Source organism: Siniperca chuatsi, linkage group LG24 (assembly GCF_020085105.1).
Source record: "Siniperca chuatsi isolate FFG_IHB_CAS linkage group LG24, ASM2008510v1, whole genome shotgun sequence".
Classification (NCBI taxonomy): Eukaryota; Metazoa; Chordata; class Actinopteri; order Centrarchiformes; family Sinipercidae; genus Siniperca; species Siniperca chuatsi.
Window position 1 is genome coordinate 7,925,936 of NC_058065.1, and position 26,203 is coordinate 7,952,138.

At 39.1% G+C, this 26,203-nt stretch overlaps 1 protein-coding gene across 3 annotated transcripts in view; it reads left to right on the forward strand.

Annotated features, from left to right (window-relative positions):
* The window catches only part of LOC122872205 (neural cell adhesion molecule 2-like), a 277,482-nt gene that overhangs the window by 246,995 nt on the left and 4,284 nt on the right, over window positions 1–26,203 (forward strand). Inside the window, exons 16-17 of one of the 3 annotated variants that reach the window (XM_044188127.1) lie at window positions 14,811–15,018; window positions 15,558–15,597. In XM_044188127.1, the coding sequence (XP_044044062.1) occupies window positions 14,811–15,018; window positions 15,558–15,597 (248 nt within the window). The remainder of the gene's footprint in view (window positions 1–14,810; window positions 15,019–15,557; window positions 15,598–26,203) is intronic. The other 2 variants (XM_044188125.1, XM_044188126.1) reach the window with 2 other exon arrangements.

The following is a 26,203-nucleotide window of genomic DNA, read 5'->3' on the forward strand; positions in this document are numbered from 1 at the left end:
TGGGCTTGGACACGGACCAAGACTCTCCTGTTCAGGCGTTCACAGTGTTGATGTGCGCACCAGGGATTCATTCACATCTGTTCAAACAAACAGCACAAATGGTGAAATCACACCAGGGTTCGCTTCAAAGAAGCCCAACAGACCATGAGTGAAAATACCCTCAGGCTGTGGTTTTCTTCTTTAACATGGCAGTCCCTTCTTCTTCCTTTCTTCATTATTATTATTCATTCTGTGGTGCTGCTTTGCTTTTCTGCACCAGAATGCAGCGCGGACAGCATGCTTCTGCATGGCTAGTCGAGCTGGTTTCTCATTTGAAAGACCAACACGCAGACGGCCATATAAGCCAGTACACAAACATGGACATCTTTTTCAGCTCTTGCTCTTGATTGTCCTTATGTGGAGGTTATGGTTCTGCCCCATGAAAATTGTGGGTGTGTTAGTCTTGTGCTGCTGCTTGTGGTGCTCTTTCTTTGTTGAGTCTCATGCTCAATGTCCCAGGGGGAAAAAAGACGAATGCTTGGACGTGCAGGAAGCTTCTCGTGTCCAAGTCCTCCAGGACATTTGGGCTAACATGCAAATGCACACGTGTGCAGAAACAGAGGCTTTGAAGTATGAAGCATGCAACACCGTCACACTTTGAAGCTAGAACACACACGGTTAAAGACATACAGACCCATATAACGTGAAAAAACAAAACAAAAGAAGGCTGTTTCAGTATTGTTTTGCTCTCCTCTCCGAGCCTGTTACCACATCCATTTGTGCTGTTTTGGATCGAGCAAGTGTTTGCCTCTGTCATTACTGCACTGGCTAAATGGCCTGTGAGAGTGTGCGCTGCTTTTCAAATAGAAAACAAGGCCGGGGAAACAGCACGCTTAAGGCGGGTCACTTCGATTGGCTGTCCTCTCTTGTTAGCGAACAGCGGTGCATCGTGGGAAAGAGCCTGGGAGAGAGAGGGGGGAGACAGGGTAGAAAGCACTTTTCTCTTAATGTGTTTGTTTGAAGAAGAGTAACACCGCCAAGCTTTTTCGGCTAAGAAGGCAATAAAGGAGGGTACAGTCTTACACCGAGAGTGGAAACTGTCACAGAAGGATTTTCCAGAATCTCTTTTGAAGTCACCAGAGAATCTCTTTTGCTCGTCTCTCAACTTTTCTCTTTCACACGCACTCGGGACTCTGCAGTCACTCCTTTTCGAAACTCAATCAACAATATTAGATGTGAAATATCTGCCACAGATATCACAATTGTGGACAATATTTCCAATTCACCGCCTTGCTTTCCTTTATTCTGTCATATAAACACACTAACATGCACACTGGATGAAAGAAACATTCCCTTGTTTTGTTTTTTTTCCGATACAGAAAATATGTTCACAACATATAGGTGCGTCCTATCTCTCACCAGCCAATTTCTCTTTTCAATTCTCTCTCTATTATGAAGGTTATTGAATTGACACTTATCTTTTTTTCTTGTCTTCTTTTCTCCGTCTTTTTTTAGTTTGTAACAGGCCGCATAACCTTCTTCCCCTCCCGCTCACAGAGAATCCTTTAAGAAAAATGCTATTGATTGCAACACTGCCCTTGGTTTCTTTTCAATTTACTCTTCTTCCTTCTAGCCTTTTTTTCCCAAAAAAGGCTAGAAGGAAGAAGTAATTGCCTCCCCAATTACAACATTGTGTCTCTAACGGCAGGTGTTTTGCGTTGACAACTTTTTGGCATCACTCTACCACACTGCTTTTTCTTCTAACATTGTTACCGTGACATCATTATGTCCTGACAGGAGCGGACTTTATCATTAGACATGTAGGCAATTCGCCCCCAACTAAGAGTGTCCCTAATAGCTATAGATTTATTATCATGTTTATATATAAAACATATACAGTTATGTTACTATTCTAACGTGTATATACCCTGTAATAAAAAGTCCCAAAAAACACTGTGTTGGTGTTTCATTGCCATGGTAACACCGGTTACGTCCCGTATTGTAGTATCTAGAGCCTTCCATGAATGAGAAATGAAGTGAATTAAATGAATTAAAAGTGATGGCCATCACATAAACCTATTGTTTTGTTGAAATATCAATGAAACTCCTGTGTTTTTATGTCGAGAAATATTGAGAATATCATTAAAAGAAAACCTTGAAAGTGGAATTTAGAGTGGGAAAAAATACGTCCGAAAGCAGGGGCCTCAAACTAGAAATGTGCTTCAGCTGTCCAATGAGAAAGACAGAGCTCAACATGTCTAATATTGCCGCAGGTGGGTTTACATTGGAGTCAATTGAAAACCCGGTCTCTATACAGATGCCAAAAGATACCTTGGGCGGTTTGACAAAGCGTCATGACCTGGGAATGACTTACAGTGCTGTACTACTGGGTAGTTTAATCTATAATAATCCATGTTTTGTATCTTAAATCTGACTCTACAAGTGTAGTGGAGTAAAAATATAACACGTACCTCAGTTGAGTAAAAAACAACCAACTGCATCCATGGCAACCACCAACCTCCTTAATACCAATACCAAATAACTAAGTCCATTTACGCAAGTAGTGTGCTTGATTACAGTAATGACGTACTCAGCTCCAACTTTAACAGATTTAATAAAAGTATATTTAAGTACATTGTGCTCATAATACTTCTGTACTTTTATTTAAGCAAAGTTTTGAATACTTTTACTTGTAACAGAGTATTTTTAGTGTTTTAGTGAGTTTTATTAAGTAAAGACCAGAGTACTTCTACCACTGACAATACCAACATTCACCAACACCAACATTAGAGAAAAAGTCAAAATAAGGCACAATGGAGGCACCATGCCTAATTCAGTATGGGATTGCTTGTGTTTAGCTTTGTTGTGGCTGCAGTATTTTTCTTGGTTCTCTCCTCTCCTTCCAGTCATGCGCCATTAAAAAGCCTTGATTGAAACGGGCGTCACAGATTTCGTTTGAGGAGCGCTGCAATAATCTCATCAAAGCACTTGAAGAAATAATCTGGAAGGGCCTCTCTCCTCTCCTGTGAGCTCAAGTGAAACTTTTCCTGGAAGTGATGCCAGCAAATCAAAATGGGAAATGAATACTTTTATAGCAGTCCATTACATTAATTAGTCCCCTCATAAATTTTCCGAATGAACGTCATTATTTTTAAAGCAGTGTAATGAAAAAGATACATGACGATCAACTTTGTTGTTCGATCATTTACTGTATACAAAGGGCTACTCGCTGAGGCTACCAGGCTATCTGAGGTAAAACCTTTTGATTTTATTATTATTATTATACTGAATACATTTCATGGATTGGGATGGGATCAGTAGCTACTACTAAATAAATCACCTGCAACTTTAGGCAGGTGCATTTAGATAAAATAACTAATACTAGCTTAGTATTCAGATAGGCAAATAAAGAAATGTTACAGTAAAACATCAGTTAAATTATGTCTTTGAAATCTTTGCTGTTTAAGAATCAGTTTTATTCCAGATGAAGAAGCATTGGATTGTTGAATATAATCAGTTGAGGTACCGCTGGTGCTCTGAAACCGGCACACCAGGAACAGAAAGGCATCTGCCGTGATGTAACTGAAAATATTCTCAGATTAAAACAGAAAATATGGACTGAAGATGACATAACAGCTGAACCACAGGGATTTGACTTGAAACATCATGTTAATCCAAGACACACATTTGTTTGATTTATGTAAAGTACACTATAGTCACCATTGCCATACTTATCATATCACTTACCCGAGTAAAGGCTACAGTCCTTAACAACATGATACATGATCAGTGGTGATGTTTACATGTTTACTCACTCATTTATTCATTGAACAAAGATAATCCTGTTGAGATGAAAGGATCGTGTTTCTGAGGGAGACACATCAGACAATAACATTATCAAGTATGTAAATATTTTATGAACAGCAAGACAACCAGGCAGCAGACTTCCTGCCGAGATGGAAAGAGAGCAGTAACAATGGCACAGTCAGTTTATGGCATTTTATGTTTTTTTAAATAATCCTGAGCTTTGATCTGGCCCTATACCTTATATACTAGTGAATATCCTGCATCCAGCATTAATGTAGGGGTTGGTGACAGAAACATTGGGTTATTCAGTGTTTCTGTCAACAACCCCTCATGAAGACAGACATGTCTCAAAATAACCTCATGCTGTTTTAGTGATAGTGAACCAGGTGTGTTGCTGACAATCTTTTACCAAAAACTTTTAATATGAAAAGTAACTGATTAAATCACTCATTCATTTTATTTTATTGCAATGCATATAAATTGTGTTTTTGTTTATATTTGAGGTTGTTCAGAACACACATTTTTATTTTGATTGAAAAATAATGGATACATTTGGCTTTGGTGTCATGGATCGCCAAACGTTTTGGTTTTTATTATTGTTAAAACTCCGCCAAAAACAAACCATCTCACAGCCACTTTGTAAAATATTGTTTTAAAAAATGACTCTACATTGGCTTGTATTGTCAGTGGCACCACTTACCAACCCATATGAACATTTAAAGGTTAATTACTATTTCTTTGAGTCATTTTTAAGCTGAAGTAGTTTTTCTCTCTAGTGAATCAACCTGAATGAGATTTCTCTTTCCTCAGATGTCTGAAGGAATCTCACTTCCAAACGCAGGGCGGGCTGGAATAATAATTCAGGCCTGGAATCTAACATCAGTCCAGGCCAATCTCCACATTCACTCCATTCACAACAGACCACATTTATTGTAAGCATTTTGTTGAAAAGGTTTTCTGTTTACTGTTTATGCCAGTAATATCTTTAACTTTTAGTTTTTAAAAAAACACCCAAAATAGTAAAAACAGCCAGTGTCGTCAGTTGCACTTCCATAATTAAGGAAACAGGAATAAATATTCATATATATAATTTTTGTGCACTTTTGGAGTGTTTGTTTTGCACCTGGCTTTTCCTCAGAGCTCTGGCTGGACTTAACGTTATGTTTATCATCATGAAGCTCTGGTAGCTCTGAGTAACTGGAGATACTTCCACCTGACAGAAAAGTGTATACAGTTCTTTATTTTCCAGATTATGTCAATGCATACGCATCTCCTGCTTTCCTAAATAGCATGATTACGTTAGTTAAAACATAGAATAAACTCGGGAAAGGTACTTGTTATATGATGGGCTTTTTTCCTTTCAATACGTTCCCTCTCAGTTCTACCTTTTCTTGTTCGCTCGCACTGACTGAGCGCTGTGTTGATGTGCGTGCGACCAATCGTTTGTGATGACAGACAGAGATTGTGCCATCAGGTTAAAAGCAGGCGGGGGCTGACGGTCTACAGTTCTGAGGGACCTTGTTTGCTCTTTGATTTACCCATTTCATTTAGCATTTTTAACACTGGCCTGACAATCAGCTTCTCCTGGTGCTCCCGATGGCCAGCCGGGTCTGTCCAAGCGCCTTTGCTTGTGTCATAACACAAGCAAAATTCAAAATGACATAAGTCCTTGGTGGACAAAATAAAAGTATTTGTAAAAATTAATCCAGATTCAGTTTCTGTCCTGTTTGCAGGGTCAATATCATAATTCTCATTCCACCCAGTGACTGAGTTTTAACTGATGCTGTGCAGAAAGTAGTTTAGAAAAATAGCTATTAGTATGCAGACTGACTCCACACTGAGAAGACTCTGTGAAGAGTCTGTGGAGACTGAGTAGTGACACCTTGTTGAACATCTACTTTTTGTCAGGGCATAGTTGAGAATCAACACTGCACTGTTTAAATATGATCTTACCGAAAGAACTGCTTGGAGGACAAAGTGAAGTGAGGGAAAACCATGAAAAATAAATTAAAATAACACTAAATAAGTTAATAAAAAACTTTTTAAGTATCTTCTCTCTCCTGCAGGCTATTCTCTTCCCTACATTATGAACCGAACAGAAAGTTTCTGCTGTGGTAAAATATAACAGGTGTTTCTTTCTAATAATCCCAAATTGGGGGGCTTTTATCAGCACTACATGCCAAAAGTAAACTCAGAAAACAAGGGAAGGTCTTGTTGTGCCTTGTTTTCTAACAATAATCTTTTAATTATCTGAACCATTTGATCAGTTTTAACAGTTAAAATTAGGGTCATGTAGCGCTGTGATAAAACTTTAGCAGCTCACGCCTTAAATCTGTGTCTTGCTTTGCAGTTTAAACTTGAATTTGAACTACAAAGATCAAGGTAGAGATGCTTGAATTACTCCTGAAATAAGTTGTAACCCCAGACAGCAGCAATTATAGAAAAGTGGACCAAATTTCTTTGAAGTCTTTTGAGGTTGATTGTTAAGGATGTCATATTCTTCTAAGTTAAGAGTAATTTCCCATGGTTTTTCATTTCCTCTACACTGGCTCTTGAGTGCACTCGAGTCGCATCAGGGCTCGTCCGCTTCCTCCTTGGAAGTGGACAGAAAGGAAGGACTCATCCCTCTCCTTCAAACTAAGGATTTAATGATTATGTTTAATTCTCTGAGGGCCTCCTCAGACAAACTTTCCCTTCAACACTCCAAAGTGAACACTTAGGAAGAAACCTAACTCACATCCACAAATGATTATGTTTATCCCCCTACAGATTAGCGCCTGCTACCTTCCTAATCAATGAATGCCCGTCAGGTCATCATTAGTCGAGTCACTTCCTCTCAGATCCGATCGAGGGACACTCGATCACGACTCAGGCCTAATGAGTTTGTATTGTCAAAGTGAGATGTGTATGAATGGCTTCAGGTGCCACACAGTTGGATCTCTAGCAGTTGAATGAAACTACTAATGGGCCTATATATCAACAAGTAATCAGAAGAAGTCAGTAAAAGGGTTAATAGAGCAGGAAAATAAGGATTAATGGCCACTGTGTTTCAAGAGTTAGAGAGTTTGTGAAAACTCAAGTCACACAGAACAAATTAGTTATTTCCAAGAGGCGTTGAAGAAACACTTTGGTGATTAAGCGAGAGTAAATACCTCCGGAACCCTTCTTGTTGTTGTCCAAGGTAGTTACGATATAAAACAAATAGGCAGTCATGTCTCCGTACTAAGAATATTAAGTTACTTCTACACGCTTTGAGTTGCAAGTTTATTAGAAACACTTGTTTCTTTGGCCTTCAACAATCATGAATTTGTCTGGACATGGACTCCACCGCATACTGGATGAACTGAATGTAATATTGTACTGTACCCTGGATTCTCGATGAGTAGCATTCTCCGTTTACTCTGGGTTGTGTGTAATACCCCACATATTACAGTTTCTCTTTGAATAACTCTTTAATCAAGGCCAACAATGCTAACACGCCCACCTTCTTTCTCTCAAGGTTCACATCAGACACTCGACTACACAGTTACAACTACACGCTCAATTGTTCCCTTTAAAACAACAGCAGGTAGTATCAAACAGTACCCTTAGGCAAGGGGGCATTAATAAGCAACTTAAATGTTACACGCAAACAATAACAATAGTTATAGTGCTGCTAAATGCCAATTAAAAAATAACTAGTGGACTAATAATAATATAATAACCAGGAAAAACAGTAACTAAGGTTATTAAATAAGTGCATTGAGCATTGTTTCTGCAAACTGGACGTCTTGTTTTGTGAAGCCTTTACACCTGATCCCAGATATGCTCCATGGAGTTGCGATACAACGAATGTTCAGGACACAGAAGAAGTGAAACAAAAAATACTGAAACTACCCACTTAATCTATTGTGGTCATTTCACATTTTCTTGGTATTTTATTCAATTAAATTGACCAGATTTTTAAATGTGATTTTTAATTGCTGCATAACAACAGACTAGCAATATATAATGGCACAACAACTCAACTCAACTTTATTTCTATAGCACTTTACACACAACACAGTTAATCCAAAGTGATATACAGCACACACAGAGGAAACAAACACAAGAGAAGAAAAGAGTGACGATAGTCATAATAATGAAAATAATAGTAAAGGCACAGTCACAAAGGTCTCACAGTGTGATATGGGGACAGGAGTTCTTTAATGTAAGAGGGAGCAAGACCATTTAAAACTTTGTAGACAAACATTGGGATTTTAAATCAAGCTAACAGGCAGCCAATGTAGGGAGGTAAGAATGGGAGTAATGTGCTCCCTCTTTTTTGACCTTGTTAAAACTCTTGCTGCTGCATTCTGACCTAGTTGGAGACGGGATAAACAAGACTGAGTGCAACCAAAATATAACGAGTTGCAATAATCAAGGTGGGAGGATATGAAGGCATGGCTGACTTTCTTAAGGTCAGAAGTACAAAGAATTTGGAGATGATTGCATGAAGCTTAATTTTACTACCTGGTTGATTTGTTTATCAAACTTCAATCCTAAATCGAATATGACTCCAACAGTTTTTACATGTGATTTAACAGAACAACATAAGTCATACTGTATATCAACATAATACAACAAGGCAAAAAACCTAAATGGTAAGCATCTAATGCAAATGAAAATAATAATGATAATAATTATTGCTCTGACATCTCATCTGACAATTCATATGTTAATCTGGGATGATGATGGGATGTTAATATTGTTATGAGAGACGAGTCTGACGGATACAGGACCTTCTGGTTCGATGCTGATATCGATAATGTGTGGCAAATGAAATGTGACAACAACACATCAACTGATGCTTTGCTTTTTGACATAAACAAACATCCTTGGCAACAATTTCTCAAACTTAAGCGAACATCCGTCTATAGTATCTCCATGCCCCTGACCAGATCGTAATTTCCAACACAAAGTCAATTTTATTATTGGCCACAGTCCAAAATACAGAAGCGGTGACTGTGCCAAACACAATTGTCAGTGGATGCTTCTACTAGATTGACCTCCAGCAGGAGAGCATGAAATAGGGAATGATGCTGCAGTATGGACAGTTTTATAGATACAGGAAACATCATCACAAAGGACACATGCACTCCAACTGGAACAGTGCAGATACACTCACTGCTTTTTCTGGCTGTATTAGCATGAAACAGATCAGACTGTGCCAGGTGTGAGGTACACAAGGACACATTTTTGAACATGACAGTTAGATAAATAGATCAACTAAAAGCATCATTGAATGTTTCTACAGTCAGAATGCATAGAGAGCACGAAACAGGGACTGCGGGAGCTTTTGGTTGGTTGGTTCACTGTGGCTCTTGAAAGAGAGCGTGTGTTGAAGACATATCAATCAAATCATGAGATTTCAGTGTTTCAACAAAAATAAAAAAAAGCCAGACGCGCATGTCAGCAAAATAGCTCCCCCCCCCCCGGTGTCTGAATTATGGGAAAGACAGTGTTACATTGTTGCTCGCTGCAAGCAGTCCTTCTCATGAAAAGGCCAGTCAGTGCCTCTTTACACATTCTTTAGAAAGTTCGGACCAGATGAGTCACTACAAAATAACCTTTTGACTCCCCACCTTGACAACTTGATAAATAAACAAATAAAACTACAGTATAATTTCACCAATTATTCTTTTATTTAATGTTTATCTGTACAGGGACAAATATATAGCATGGACCAATGCAACATACCACAGCATTTAAGCTAATTTGCAATGCCTGTCCCCAGATGGGGACAATTAATACCTAATATCGTATGCACATGAAATTATTGACACGTTTACAGATTTAATTTTAGAATGAAACATGCCTTAAATAAATAATTTTGTTTTAATCTTGAAAAAAGGAAGAAAATTCCCTTTCTTGACCAGGACGAGGGTATTTACATCCAATGTGCAGCTTTAGCCCTGCAGGTAGTTTATCACTCTGACCTGTGGCTTATTACAGGAGGATGGTTTTCACAGCCTCTATTACCTCTTGCATCAGTTTGAGTGCAGGTGATCATTCAGTACAAGATGAGAGCAACATTGCCCTCTATTTTCTGAAAGACCCTCCCACAGAAATGACCCCATTACTTTCTTTACTCTTACATTATAAATCAACTGTAGCAACAGTAGCCATTGATGACAACATGAATATGGTCGCAAATACTATAAATTGCCAACAAATGACACAATATGAAACATATTTATTGTATTTGACCTTTTACTTCAATATATTATGCATAAACAGTATGTTCACATTCTCTTATAATTGTCTCTTGTTTTCCTCTCATCAGAATGTTTTTTCTCAACAGTGTGGTTGTTGGAAGGCACCTTGGCTGCTAACTTGAAAGCAGTTTGACTCGTAGCCACACACTTGTTTGGCTGTGTTTCATCTCTATTTATTAAATTTAATGTTAAGCCTCTTGTCATGCCTTAATTCCTTAAGCAGAGATCTGAGCTGTTTCATGAAGGAAGGCATCTTGTTTCTGGCTCACAGAATAATGTCACTAAAAAACATCTCAGGCTGCAAAACGGACGGCTGTAAAGACATTATTGGAGCATTTCCTTTAAACACTTTAAATCCCTTTCCTTTTACAATCTTTATATGTATAGTTCTCCATCCACAAAGTCATAAAAGGCACCCAACAGGCAACCTTGGATTCTTCTACTTCAGACACAGAAGCATATTTTTATTTAAAGAAATGCTGTCCTTTCCTGATTGTTCACAAAAAGAATTTTCTGTACAGGAATGTACTTGGTGCCTGCAACATATTCAGTCTGATGCTTGAGCAGTTGCTGATTCCTTGCAATATTTCAAATTACAACAAAAGAGGGACAAATTAGATTCACACTTTAAAGATAGCTGAAGTAAAATCGTAACTTCTAACAATGCATCTATTATTGTTTATTCAATCTTCTTTAATGAACACCATTTCCCATCAGCCCTAGAACACGGGTTAAACGTCATGTCTTGACAAATGAGGCAAGTCCATGGGTGAGTTGAGGGGTCATGGTTAGTTCAGTTCTCTATTGTATTCTCATATGTGTTAAAACAACGTTATGTAAACTATGACATTTTTGATCCTAGATTATTTTAGCATTGGCCCTGAGGTGCAAAACACAACAATGGACTAAATACATAAAAAAAAATAGAAAACACAACAACAAATTAGAAAACACTGAAATGCCATTGTGTTTTCTGTTTTGTTGCACTGTTTTCTCTAACATTGTGTTCCAGTTTGCTGTTGTTTTTTCTAAATTTGTTCATGTATTTTGGTACATGTCAAGTTTTCTGCAATACCTTTCTGTTTTGTGAATTGTGGTGTTTTCTATGTATTTTTTTAAGTGTTTCATCCAACGTTGTTTTGCGCTTAAGGGCCACCGTAAAATTTGCCCTCTCTGGACTTGTTGTGCCATGTCTGTAATGTACTAATAGTTGATAAGTCGATATTGAAAGAATCTTTTGAGGTGCTCCTTCTTTCAGTAATGCACCCTTTGTATTTTCATGTATTTCAGTATAACTCAGACTCTGTTCGTTTTAAAATAAATGTAAAAAAATGCTGGCAAAATGGCTACAAGTAAACAAGCGTGTAATGTATCAATCCAACCTCAAACTGTCAAGCTGGTGCTAAGCACTTTAGAGTATTACTCCTTATCGGATGAAAGTCTGATGTTTATGGATTTCATTCTTTCAGGCTGAAGAGTTTTTTGCTGGCATCCCAAAAAAAATTACACTTTAATAAAATCTTTTTCCGGCACTCCTTAATACTTTGGACATTCTATCAAATAGGAAAGATTTGTACTAGTTTTCAATTTAGAAGGAAATGCTTGTACTTTTTTATATTCAAAAAATCAGTATCACAGGATCACTCACTGTATGTCTGAGTACAGAATACAAGAATTCTGCCTTAAATTATAATAAGTGCTTCATTATTTGCAGTGTCGTAAAAATGTAAACACCGATATGAAAGCTTAAGGGCACTGCAGTCTTATGATGAAAAAGAGTGAAGTACGGTTTAACGAATGGATTAGTATTCTTTTTGTCTTCCGGAATATGTGAATGCTTCAGGGGAGCTGGAGAGGTGTTGTTTACTGCTTCTGAATCTGTGGCTTCAGCAGCCAAATTAACTCAGATAAACTTTCAGAAGGTGAGATACAAAACAGTAGCCTGTGGCGGTGAGAAAATATTGATCCAGTCTACAAGTTTCAAATCCCATATCCCCAGATTCAAAAAAACGCAAAGTGTTTTAATTAGAGTTCCTTTTGCCACAAGGTTCTCTCCCTCTCTCTCTGGCTTTCTGTTTGTCTCTCTGCGGGTTGACTCGCTGCCAGTCTCCGTTGTCTGCAGTCTCAGCTCTAAGTCAAGAACAAAGTCACCAACATGAGAGTTATTTGGGTTGTGATACGCAGTGACAACTTCCAATGTGGAGCACAAGTATTTGGAAATTCACACGCTTTTGTTGTTATGGCTCAGTACTCCAGCACACTGGATCTGAAATGACTGTGAGGTTAAAGTGTTGACTCTCAGCTTTAATTTGAGGGTGTTTTCAGCCATATTATGGAAACAGTGCAGGAATGGCAGCCTTACTGTATCCTTGTCCATAGTCATTGTTGCATTTCAAGCCCAATGCTCTGGATTAGAATTAGATTAGAATACCTAATTACTTGTGTCACTGTCCAAATACTAATGGACTGATTTTTATGTTTATAGAATTTCATCTTAAAGGGGGCACACCACCGATTTTACACATGAAGATCAACCTGCAAAAACACTTGTGGAATGTCTTTTTTTAACATGGAGTTTGACAAACACGGACTAATAAAAGACTTCACCTGCATTATGGGAAATGTAGGATTCCGCGGTTTTGGAGCTTGATCTGTACAAGGGACTAAAAGTCAGGATATCTTATACCTCTGCTGCAAAGATGTTGACCTCAAGTCATTTATTCTTCTAGCCTTATCTCCTCAGGCAGGTCGTTCCACAGCCGAGGGGCCCTGATGGCAAAAGCACGGTCACCTTTAGATTTAAGCCTCGACTTTGGAACAGCCAGGAGGGCCCCACCTGAGGATCTAAGGCTGCGAGCTGGCTCATGTGGGGTCAACATTTCCATTATGTTGCTTGGGGCCAGACCAACACATGCTTTAAAAGTGATCAGTAAAATCTTAAAATCAATTCTAAAACGAACAGGGAGTAAATGGAGAGAAGCCAGGATTGGGGTGATGTGATGTCATCTGTTAAAACCAGTAAGAAGCCTCACTGCCGCATTCTGAACTAGTGAGAGGCGACAGAGTGACTTTTGGTTTATGACAGAAAGGAGGGAGTTACACTAGTCAAGTCGAGAGAAGATGAATGTGCGAATGACGTTTTCCAGGTTTACACTGATAGAATCTTGAGGCTTTGTGCTTTCAAACAATGTATAGTTTGTCAGGATTCAATTGGTCACCAATCCAAAATTAATAATTTTTTTCCAGTCACATGCTGTAAATGCATTCAAAATCCACCAAATTTCACCTTTCTCTCAAATATATGGTATGTAGGTGGGAATGTGGAAAAGACTTACTGAAGACTGGTTACATCTACAGCATTTAGCTCACATTCGCTTTATGTTTTGCCTCGCTCCTCCCTCACTAGAAGATTTTTTTTTTTTACTTGGAGGTGCCAGACTTCACCACTCGGTCGTCTCTGAGTGCTTACACCTTTATATTAATAACTGATCCCCCTTTTTAACTCACAGGCTACTGAACACCCACATGAGAGCATTCATAAGTAGGAAAGTTCATTCACTCTCATTCTTCCATCGCTGATTTATCGTGGCAAGGTCTGACCTCCAGCTGTCAACACTGATCCTACAGTGGATGTTCAGTTTGCTCAACCCCAGGATCACTAAAGGGCACAACTCTATTCAGCTGTGCCCACTGGGAGCCTCTCTTTGCTGCACTGCCTTTATTTTCTCATTACTTTCAATTGAAAGCAGGCCCTGCTGCTTGTTCCCAACTGAGCTGAGAGCTCGATGTGTTTTAGAGCGCTGAGTGCTGACCGCTCTGAGAGAGAGTATTTCAACTTTTAGCTGAAAAAACTTACTTTGCCTCGCACATAAATATGTTTCATGCTGCAAGCTACGAAATAAGAGGCGCTCACTGTACTCAGGGGCTTAAGCATCAGTGTGGTAATGCTGACGCTATTACACACTTCTGTACCTATAGAACCAGAGATGTTGACACTTGGCACATGATAGAGAAGGTAGATGCAGGGCCTGAGGGCAAATACAGAAGGAAAAAAAAATGTTTTTTGTTATGTAGTTTCAGGCCTATAAAATGTTCATGGATCAGTTTTGTCAAAAGATTACTTTCCTAAGTTCTTAAACAGATAGGAAGCTGCAAAGCTTCTGATATTACACATAAATCAACAAGCAATGACTTATTCACCTGTTTCAGAGCGCTGTAGATCTCCTTTTGCTCATTAAGTCTTTGAAACTTTTATTCTGTACACTGTATATTTAAAAACTTTGTAAGGCTGGAATTGATTTGTTTTGGAGGAGATTTGGTGGAATCACGCTAATAATCCATTGAGGATTGCATGGAGTCGAGGCGTTGTGGATTAAGATTTATCTACGTGTTGGAAACTATCCAACTGGCTCTGGAGGAATTCATTGACCTTCGAGTGGTTTTGAAAGTAACCACAGTAAAAGTTTTTTGGGGTGGGTGTGCTCCTGTTTGGTACAGCTTTATAGTTTCCTGGTCTCACACTTATAGTACTGTTACACCCTCCATGTATTGATTTAGGGGGGTGTAGCGAGAAGGATGACCTTCACCCGGGAGTCAGGCCTCGTCTCAGCAGGCGTCACACATCCTTGAGCGAGCCAATGAATACCTACCAGCTCCAGTGATGCCGCTCTGCACCTGACCCTGATCTATGTCTGTATCTTAGAGACCAACTTTATTAACCAGAATTGCTAACAGTGTTTTCCCCTTGTTGTGTTTTTGTGTGTCTGTGTGTGTGTTTCACTGCCTTAGCAGAATCCCTGTTCAGCGGCCTGGGCCTGGGGGCGGTGGTGGGCCTCGGCCTGGGAGCGCTGCTGCTGCTCCTCGTGCTGGTCGACATCAGCTGCTTCTTCCTGCGTCACTGCGGCCTGCTGATGTGCATCACACGCACGCTGTGCAGCAAGAAAACAGCCACCAGCGGCAAGGGCAAAGAGATAGAGGAGGGCAAGGCCGCCTACCTGTGAGTTTTTTTCCGTTTATATTGTTTTTTTTAGGAACTTGGTATGGTAACAGTTGGGATGTAGCAGTGTTTGTCAGTCACCAGGTCATTCATGCTTGCAGAGGGAGCATCTGCTGTGGGTGTATCTTGATGCTTGACATTGGGTCACTCTGGCAACTACTGTTTTTGCGATTATAATTTTGTGCAACAATGAAGTCAAAGACCTGAATGGATTAATACAAATCTATATGTCAAGAAATGTGTTCCAAAATGTTATAGAGCTAGCTTTAGACAGAAAAAAAGAAAATTAAGTTAAAAAAGATCTCATTTTGTCAAGGATTTTAACCTATTACTTTTTTTTAAAGTGTCACAAATTGTTATCAGTTTTTCTTTCTTTGTGCGCTCAATGATTTTGCAAGATCAAGTCTCCCCTCTCAAGTAGATATGAATAGCACAGTGACACTTTTCATGTCATGTAGAGCCTAGAATCCTCTTAAACATATTTACTGTGAATGAGAAAAGAATGAAAAAAGGAGACTTATTTTTACCATTTACTGTAGGTACATCTACAACAGCCACCCAACTACCCTTTCAGCCACAGTATGTCTCTGATTATGTCTTATTCACTAACATCAGTGCGTTTCATACACTGTGCAGTGAGTTCACCATTGAAGTATGCGTTATGTGTATGTGTGCAGTCATGATGTGCATGTATAAAATCTCAAATTTATGTGCCACCATGCTTCATGCTTGTACCTCTGCATTTATATAAATTATGCATGCAAATAGTCTGAGTCTCATATCACTGCATGTATGTTCAAGACGAGCAAAAACACACTTTACCTTTTTCGTCATTAGACGCAGTGCAATTTTAAAGCCTCCCCCCATGAAATTCATACTACAGTTGATTTTCAGATTTAGTCCCAGTACTATTTTATGCAGGGTGCTAGCCAAACCAGGGTTTTGTGAGATAGCCCCCACAGAGTGTGATTCATTGGCTTCAGCAGTGCCATTTTTGTGTTAAAACTGTGAGTGTGCCAGCCCAGTGTCTGGGATGCAGAGAGAAGGCACAGAGAAAGAGAGGAGGAGAGGGGTTTGACTTTTGCTGAGTCACTAAGCTCACAGTGCTGGAGGGCTGAGTGACTGCCTGCCTGCCTAGACAGCATGCAGAATGTGCCTCAGCTTTATGTTAGAGCAGGCACTGGAGCAGCAACTCACACAGGCATTTACAGGCTGTGTGAAGCTGTATGTTGCTACTGCACCTTCTTTATGGCTGTATTAGAGCTGATAATTTAATACAGTCACATCACAAACACAAAGCAGAGCCACAGAGATACAGTACTATGCTGTATTTCACATAGATGGCAGCAGAATGGTGAAAAATGGTTGTGACAGGCAAAGGTGGTATAGCTCTATATTTATTTTACAATCTGGGTCTTATTACTAGTGTTTTGTCCATCATTCATAATGTTTATGATTTTTCACCTGCAGCTTTTTTTGCTGAGATACAGGTACATGGTGACTCAGCCGGACAAAACTTTAAAATGGAGTTCATGGGGCATCGTGATGAGGATTGATGTAATAACAACATTGTGTTTACCAAATTAAAGGGATACTCCAGAAATGTTGTATTGCACTTCCATAAAGTTAAGGGACTAACAAGAAACAAATCTAAACAAGAATGATCAAAATGATCGCAGCAGAGGCCGAGATATCCAATCTTTTATCTCTACCAAGGTCCAAAAACACTGCATCCTGCATTTCGCATAATGCAACTCAATAGTTTTTGTTAGAACCTGCCTGACTGCTAAATGCCCACATCTTATAAATCCCAATTCCCACAGTTTGTAACTCATTCTTTCTGTTATAAGTTTGTAGCATCCTAGCCCATGCAGTGGTAACCCTGATGACATCATTAGGGTTGTCGAGTAAACAAAGTAAATGTAACGTGCGTAATCGGTGCGCCTTTAGTTTTTGAGCTCTGGGACAACTTCCACATCGCTAAAGACCAGTCCAAATAGGCTAAGAAACACAAGCTTTGAGACATCATAAAGGTTTTGAACAAACCCATCAGTTAACATGAAGAAAACAAAAGTTATTCTGTGCATGAGGGATTACAGGTGACTGTATATATGCACATTTCCGGTGCAATCAATTGTACCCAGATGCCCAAATACTTAAAAAAAATAAGACCGAAGTTATAATATGCTGGAGTTATCCCTCCAAGGGGTCACAACATAAATCTGAGGGGTTGCGAGATGATGCTACACAAATTTATATTCATTTTTTTGTGCTTTTCTCTAATTTTGGACTTGGTTCAACATGAAATGCTAGATAGTTTTATCTCTTAAGGCCTTTTAACAGTTATTCAAATGAATAATGAGCAGTCTATAGGGAAGTATTTGGCATGCAGTTGTACAGCACAGTGGATTATTTTCGCTGACCTCTCAGGTGTGTTCATTTTAGGTTTCACCTCAAAATATGTGATTTGGAACAGTTATTCCCAACGAGGGGTACTTGTACTCTAGGGGCTACTTCTGCAGTTGCCAGGGTGTAAAAATAAAGATATCTACAAATATGTAGATAATGTAGACAAATATGTTATATATTTCATACAAATTGTTGTGTGACTAATATTTAGTGCATTTATTGTCACAAGAACCAATAAACTACCAGGCAGATTGCACAGGACCCTTCTGGTTGTGTGAACTATATTGTAGCGCCGTTGCAACTGGTGTCTCTGCATCTCCAGATCTCTGCAGAGAAATTGGTTTCATAACTGACAGTAATGATGGCTATAACTGCAAAAACAAGGCCCTGGTTTTATAAAGATAGATTTTTTTTTTTGAGTTAGTATGGAGAGAATGAAGTAATGCAGTTGCCATCTATACAATAAGTCATACAACTGAGCTGAAGTGAGTATAACGAAATAATGACAAAGCTCAGACACTCCTACTGAGTTTGCAAGATGTCAATAGTATGAGTCTGAAGGTGCTGAGGAGTAATAAGTAATAAGACCAGCAAACCCTGCGCAGCGATATCAATGATATCGATAAGAGTGTACACAGTGATAAATAGCATGAGGTGAACTTTAAATTAAGAGGGTGATAAGCGGCTCAGATCAGTAGGTGTTTGTGTTGGGTGTGTTTAGGGGATGTGAGCTCAGGAGTGTGTGCGAGTGGAAATTTTTAAGACAGGTTTCTGGGTCGACGGGGTCATAGACAGTCTTCGCTGCCCGTTTTCTCACCTCAGTGTGCTGAAGCTTAGCAGGGAGCAGCCAGCGGCCAAGTTCCCCTCTCAGCAGTGCGGTTTTAACTCAAAGGCAGAGCTGGACCAGTGCACCAACAGATGATGGAGGATGTGAGTATTTCTATTATGAATCTGTCGAATTGTGCCGAGATCAGTCGGGGCACGCTGGGCTTAGTAGTTGCCTCAAGAAAAGTTGAAAGACTCGTGTTTGCAGTGACTTCAAGAGTCAGTCCTCACTCCCAGTTTTTAAGTGTTAAGTGGAAGTTCTCTGTGCGCTGTGATGTCAGTGGGCCCAATGGACAGATGGAAAAATACTGGCACACCTTGATTCAGGACAAGTTAACAGAGCTGTGGTCTGTGCAGCACACAGTCATATCTGACATCTCTGCTGTTTGATAACCGTTAAGACCTAAGTCTAAAAGTGGCCATTTGCGCATGTGAAATAGTGATTTAATATGTAGCATAAAGTAAATTAATTAAATACATTTTCAAATTTTTACATAAGGAAAATTGAAATTCAAGCAATTAAAACTCAGAAAATTCAACAAATAAATATTATTTTTTAGTTTTCACTTACTGTTTTTTGTTTTTCAGCATTGTCTCTAGGTGTTTTTCTTTATATCCGCTGCTGGTGATAGTCACAGAGGCAAATCCAGTCCCATCCTGTCAGTCAGTCATCCAGGAATATTGAAATTGTACCTGTCTGGAGCTTCACTAGCCTCCCAGCAAGCACCAGAGGGACAGCGTCATACAGAAGTTCAGTCTTTACTTAAATACAGAACTAAATTTGCTATTATTAGAAGGGTTTTGTGCTGATAATCAACTATCGGGTGAAAAAAAAGTTCATGTTGAATAAAATGGAAAAGTGCCTTTTTGCAGAGTTGCCTCATCCTCACCCAAACATATACCTAAGTCTGACCAAAAATCTTCACAATATGAAACTGTATTATGGCACAATGACAGTTTGTATGTTCAGGGGATGCAGGAGAGGTTTTTGCTGACGCCAGTGAGCAGTTTGCTGTTTACTCAGACTTCAGGGGTTAGAAGAGAGTCTCAGTGACAGATTTGACACGGAGTAGACCAGACTTTTGAGTGTCTTACTCTGATAACTTATGGCAGGAAATAAATAAATAATAATACTATAATAATATAATAAATATATAATAATTATTATTATTTATTTATTTCCTGCCGACAGAAGACAGAATTCCAGATTATAGTTGAGGCTCCTGTATCCTGCAGTGATGGAAAGATGGAAAAAACATTTGTACAACAGTGTCAAACACTGAACCAAAATCCATACTTTGAGCTGTAATTTGATACTTTTATTTTGACTATTGTCAGTTTATACAGTAAACACTGCTGGATCACTTTCTGTCTACTAACAATGTGTGGTGTGAACCAAATGTTGTAAAAGAAAGAAAGACGCTCTGTTTACTCAGCCACAGCAGTCTCAGGTCTCAGAGATGAAACAAGCTGCAGCCTCCACGGTTCAGCTGTTTACCGTCTGAACAGACTTTACCCCCATTAGTGTCAGAATCTGCAATCTGGAGTCTTGAACTTTGATAAACTTGAACTTTTTGCTAAGAAATCAACATGTATATCCATGGTGTTTGTTTGACTTGTGTACTTATTTTTCAGTTTTATTTCTTTTTCTGCAGTGATAGTGCCGGCTACATTAGTGTTCTCCAGGGGGTCCGAATTTTTGATTCTTACTGACAATGCTGGTACTTTAATTTGATTGGTGCTGATGTCTGTATGGGTGGGCACTGAAAATAGTTAGTTATATCACTTCAGTCCCAGTGGCCGCACAGGCAGTTAACCAGCTGGGGACCAACATTAGCCAATGCTTAGTCTCATCTGTGATTTTAGCATTCCCTATGTTACTCCGTATGTTATGTGTCATGATTCAGAAGTTGTACAGAAGTTGACAACACGTCTCCGAGCTCTGGCTCTCAAATGTCAGTCAATCGCTGCCATGGAAACGCCCACCCACCGGCTTGAAACTTAGACACTGTTTCTAAAAATATGCCAAAAACATTTTTGTGTATTACAGTTAAATGAGTGGAAATGTGTTCTTTTCACAGCAAGATGAGGATAGTTTTCACATGGATACATTAAAAATGTAGTTTTAAGATGTGCTGTTGCAGAAAATGAAGTTAAAGGCACAACGAGTTAATTAAAATTGATGGATTGTAACTATTTTGGTCAGTCATCCATGATTAGATGCCCTACTATAATTACTGTTTTAACGTTTTGTGCTACATTGCATTTTATTATGCAAGCAAGAGCATTTTTCCCCACTTTGTCATGCTAGTAAAAAAATAAAAATACACATCATTATAGGGATACAGAGTCCCTTGATTATGCAAACTTTTTAGTAGAAAAGACAGTTTGTATTATTGACATGTAGAGAGCACTTTAAATTTCAAATTCTGGAGCGGCAGGCTCAGACGCCTGACATTTAATTAAGTGTGGTTTTGCAGTACTCCATCTTAACTCCAGAGCAAACAAAAAGCTGGTCGTCCCGAGAAGCTAAAAGGCTTTGCAGAGAGCGCACCTGACTTTGCGAATGGGGAAAAAAAACATAACTTGGCCTTGGAGAAGACTTTCCCTACTTTCTTCCCACATAAACATGCAAGCGAGCTGGTTTCCGGTAACAAAATCCCCATGTGAATAGCCAAAGTGTCCATCAGCAGCTCTGTCAGAGTGACCTTGAGTGAGAGCTCCACTTCTGCATTCACTGTAAGATTCTAGATGTCAGCTATGATAAAATATGCTTCCTGAAAATATAAATGTAAATATAAAGATTTAGATAAGAGTTTAAACGGACTCCCCAGGGACGTGCTGTGGTTTAGACCCCGGGCCACCTAATTTATCTCTGTGCAAAGCAGGGATTGTAGTCAGCCTTTATGGCCTTGTGCTTAATTAACGTCAGAGGAAAAAACAAGTCGCCCCCTGCTGTGCTTTGGTGTCACTTAGAAGCTTACAGATTACAAATACACATGTGCACACACACACTCCGATATCTCCGCGCCCCACCATGAGGTGCACGCAGCTGCTGGCTCTTGCAGCATTATCAGAAAGAGGCTTTTCAAGGAGCATTTCTGTTTGCTTTGTGTCCCCTTAAATGTAACCTCTGAGGTGTGTGTGTGTGTGTGTGTGTGTGTGTGTGTGTGTGTGTGTGTGTGTGTGTGTGTGTGTGTGTGTGTGTGTGTGTGCATACATACAGCATATGCACTTGAGTCTTGTTGAGGTGACAACACAGCAAGAGGAAGGACGCTGCAGAAAAATTAGAGTCCATTACAGTATTTCCCTCAGCATTTGAGGGAAAATCCACATCCTGATTACCTTTGACTTTGACCCGGATTAGTTATCACAGGTTTATGACATTGTTAAAACTATATGAACAAAGCAAGATATTTGTGTAAAAACAAACCTGTCTTATCAACTAAAGTCACAGCTATCTTTGCTATCTTTTGTTGTAACTGGGAACTCGCATCACATGTGCGACATCAGTCATAAGTCCTCACCACCAACTGTGCTGTCAGCAGCACAAGCTGAAAGTACAGCAGGGGTGACAAACTGCGCGAGGAACATCAGAAATTTATTGGACAAAAATAGCTTTCATGTAGGCTCTATGAGAAGCATACAGGAAAAAAAACTGTATTGTTCTTATTGATTGTTTTTTGTTTCAAAGGCAACACTAGCATGTAAGGATTTACAGCAGCATTTCCAGATGTTTGACATATAAAATAAAATCCCATCTGATTTGCCTTATTCGGCTGTTTCTTCCTTATTTCACCTGATCTGGTCCAATAGCGCTCCGATTACCATAACAACCTTTACATTAATGTTGCTCACGTCACACAAGATGTATTTGCCTAAATACTCGCATTGCTTAATTTGTTATTCAGTTTGCTTTGGTACACTAGCAGCATGATAAAAATGCATTATTTAATCATCAAACGCCCTCGTCAAGAGGAACCAGAAGCTAGAGAAAATGAGTACTGTAATGAGTATGGTAAGTGGATCCAGGCATTTGAGAGGGAGGGGTTAGAACAGCAGGGGGAAACCACCTGTGACAGAGGAAGGAGGCCAGGAGGTGCACAGCTTTGACAAAAGTATCCTCGGCTAAAATTCCCCAACCAAACTTTTTGTTGGCATTTCTTGTGGTCTTTGTTGTGTTTGTCGTGATGTGAGCTGTGTAGTTTTCTTGTTATTCTGACTTGAATTTTTCAGGTGGTTTATTTCTGCACCTGTCCACGGATACTATCAGAGCGCTGAACATTGTTTTAAATTTAAAAAAAAAAAACTGTGATTTTTGTTGTTAGTTTTCGAATCATCAGATGTATTAGTAGTAGACATATGGTACTTAAAATTCACTTTCAAATGTCACACGTATTCATGTATTTACTAATTCTGTAGCCCCACGAATAAATGACTGAGCCCCAGCTAGCCCCAGCAAGAAAAACCTCACTCTCCATAACTCCATATTTGAAGTGCAACTGGATAAGTTAACAGCATGTTGACAGTGGGAGATTTGTGTGATTTGATCGGCTGCCTGTGGAAATTACACTTCACTTAAAATAGAGTCGGAGTGTAAAAAGCACAGGGTTGTCTAGGGACTTATGGGTGTCTCTTTTAGTCGGTGTGGATTGTTACATTTGATTAACGGGAGTTTATCTGTTCAGTGAAACGGACAAGTAAAACATCACACGGGTGGACAGGAAAGTAAAGAGTGTGCTGTATTCAGGTTACTGACGCGTCAACAGTTACTTCTAGCACGCATTAGCCTCTGCCGATCCCCAGTGCAACTTTATAGTGACGAACTGTGTTGATATGTTGGTTCAGTGAATGCATTCGTGATTCCCTTGATTTGGCATCCACACTCAATAAAGAGGAAACCGCAAGCGGCAAGACCTTCCCATATGTTGAGAAAACCTCGCCAGCTGAACACAAGTCCAATCTGGGTTTGCATGAAGCTAATGGGACATGAAATTGGCTCCACTGTGCAGGAACTTAACATCCACCAATCAACCAAAGGGGAACCCCCTCTGGCCAATTGCAATATTTGGGCTTATTAGGTACAGTATCACGCAGGGCTACTGTTTTACATTCATGATCTCACATACTGCAAAACTCCCTTCAAGTTGGTAAACATCTAGTATGGATATTTGGGGGTGATTTTGTGCTGATGTAGAGTGCCTTTTAAAATGGACAATTCACTGTTTATCTAATAAAAAAATATATTGTGAAGCAGCATTTAGACTATCATTGGACACCAGAACTTTCCACTGTGGGGGTTTATTAGGCCTTTAAAAGAAATAATTGAGATATAAATGCTGTATTAAAAGAATAAAGCCCCATCACATCAATTATGTGCTATTACTAAATGATTCTTATCTAATATTTGATTAAAGGTTTATAAAATCGACATTAAATACCCCAAATTCCACTCATGGAATAATATATGAATCATCCATCCAAAGACATTATATCTCATATATTTAGTTACCCAGTTATACTTTATATGTGGTGTTCGTTCTCTGTCACAGCACATGAAACCTTGAAAATGCTAATTATTTTCTGTTTTATGGCTAAGAGAGGGGATAGAGCAGAACTTTCTTGTCTAAAGGCATTGATGGATGGATGGTTTATGTTTCTCATGCAAGGTGACGAACAAGTCTTGAATGATTAACAGGAGTTGCAAATGCAACAAAATGAGAAACAGCACAACCCTGTGAACCCGGGAAATGAGTAGCCCTCAGCTAAAGTGTGCTAATACCGGCCTGATATAGATCATCTTAAAGCACACAGCAGGATCAAGTGTACATCTGCTATCTCTGCTCGTGGCCCAATTCCTTATTCCAAATCTCTTGATAGAATCAGAACAAAATATGAGGGACACAAGTACACTGATGAAGCCCCAGTTGCTTATTGATTTCTCTTATTAAATCTCTACCAATCCCAAAAGATGCATTGTAGAAGAAAGCATTTTAAAGCTTTGATGTGCAAAAAGGGCTGCAACTCAATATTTTCCTCATATTTTGCACTTTGTGTTTATTGTTGTCTGTGTTTTTTGTTGTTAAGGCTAGGAGCAAGCTTCTACTGAAGGACAAATTGCTTTGAGATGTCCCTTGCTGAAAATTCCAGCACAGGGCTTTATTTCCTAAATGAAACGACAAAAAGATAGACAACTGTTCATTTCACATGGGTCCCTGCAGGGTTCATATTTATACAACGAATGTGTCCCTGTTGGTTTGTCATTAAGGGGTTTTTGGTTAGGCTTCAGTATTTTAGTAGCTTCAGCAAATAAAATTGACATTGTTGATAAATTCTTTTAAATCTGTGTCCTGCAGATGTACAAATGCATCAAAGACTACAACTCTGATGAAAACTCAAATGAACCACCTGTGATAGCATAGAAGGAGGATTTATATAGCTTTTTTGAAATAGCTACTGCCTAATTATGCGCCATTTTAAATGTCCAAATAAAGTAATAATGGTAGTAAAATTAGAATATAAATGTGGGTCATTTAAACAAATCACATACCTACCTCTAATACATATTAGAAATTGCCATTATTTAAGTCATATTATGCCACTGTATTAACTGCATTAGGATAAAGTAGTTTTTTCTGCCAAATACAGATAAAAGCTCTAATACATTATATCAATGGAAACAGACTGGTTAGATTTTCATCTTGAGGCCACATTATCATAAAGATTAAGCTGTGATGTCCTGCTGAATTCCTCGAAAAAAAGACTTGTGGAAGATGCGAGGATGAGATGAACAAGTGTGCCTGAGAAGTGGCAAATGGCTCATGCTTAATAACACATGCATGTATATTTTATGCCTCCCCCCTCCCCTAAATGAATCGAATCAAAAGCAAATGGGAGACGTGCCAGCTCTAATATTATTCAGGTCGACACAGGCAGAAAAAGGAGAGCTCAGCACTGAAAAAGAAACAACAACCAGCCGAGCTAAGAGAAGAGTGAGCAAAGGAAAGCCACTGATGGTGTTTTGAATGTGATGTTCACTGTGATATTTTGATAAAAGGTTGAGTTTCTCTGGTAACACTAATAGCCTAAAATCTGAAATTTTAAATCCATACACAGAATCTGTTAAATCCTAGTACAGCTCACTTCTCATGAACCCTCTTAGAAATTACGTTTCTATATAACTAAATGTGTTTGCCAAGTAAGTTTTGAAAGAAATGTAATTGCTGCCTGGTTACTGGCAACATGGCTGTATTAGATTAGAGAGCGTGGGCCCCTATTAACCCCCCACCCCCACTGTCTGTGCATTGTATATGTCACATCCAAGTTCCCGTTAATGGGTACTCTGGTGATTTAATATTGCGCTTCAATCAAGTTGGCAGACAAATTTAAAAAAGAATGGGCAAAATTGAAGCAGCAGATGCAGAGAGCCTGACTTTTAGTCCCTAGTATTGGTCAAGCTCCAAAAAACGCTTGATCCTACATCTCCCATAATGCACCTTGATAGCATCTTTTCATTAGACCCTCCCTGCCTGGTAAATGCCCTTGTCTTTCAAACTCCACGTGTATAACACAGGCTTTCTCTTTTACATTTGGAGTCTCCAAGCTAAAGCTGAGCTAACCCTGATGACATCACTATGACATCATCAGGGCTATTTTCTTACATGAGACAAAGCACTACAGAAGTCATTATACAGTTTTTACAGGCAGAGTAGTACTCCCCATGACTAATGACATGTAAAATAACTGGAGTTAAAACTTGAAATACAGTGCGCACAGCAGCTTCTTCATATTTTACCAGAAGGCCTAGCATTTCTGCATTTGTGATAGTTTGATAAAACAAATCTTAATTTAGGAATTTGCACGTTGCACATTATGAAATAGAATAATAAAGGTCTGAAAACTAGATTTTGACACAGGGCACCTCAATAAGATAAGCAAATAATGCAGGACC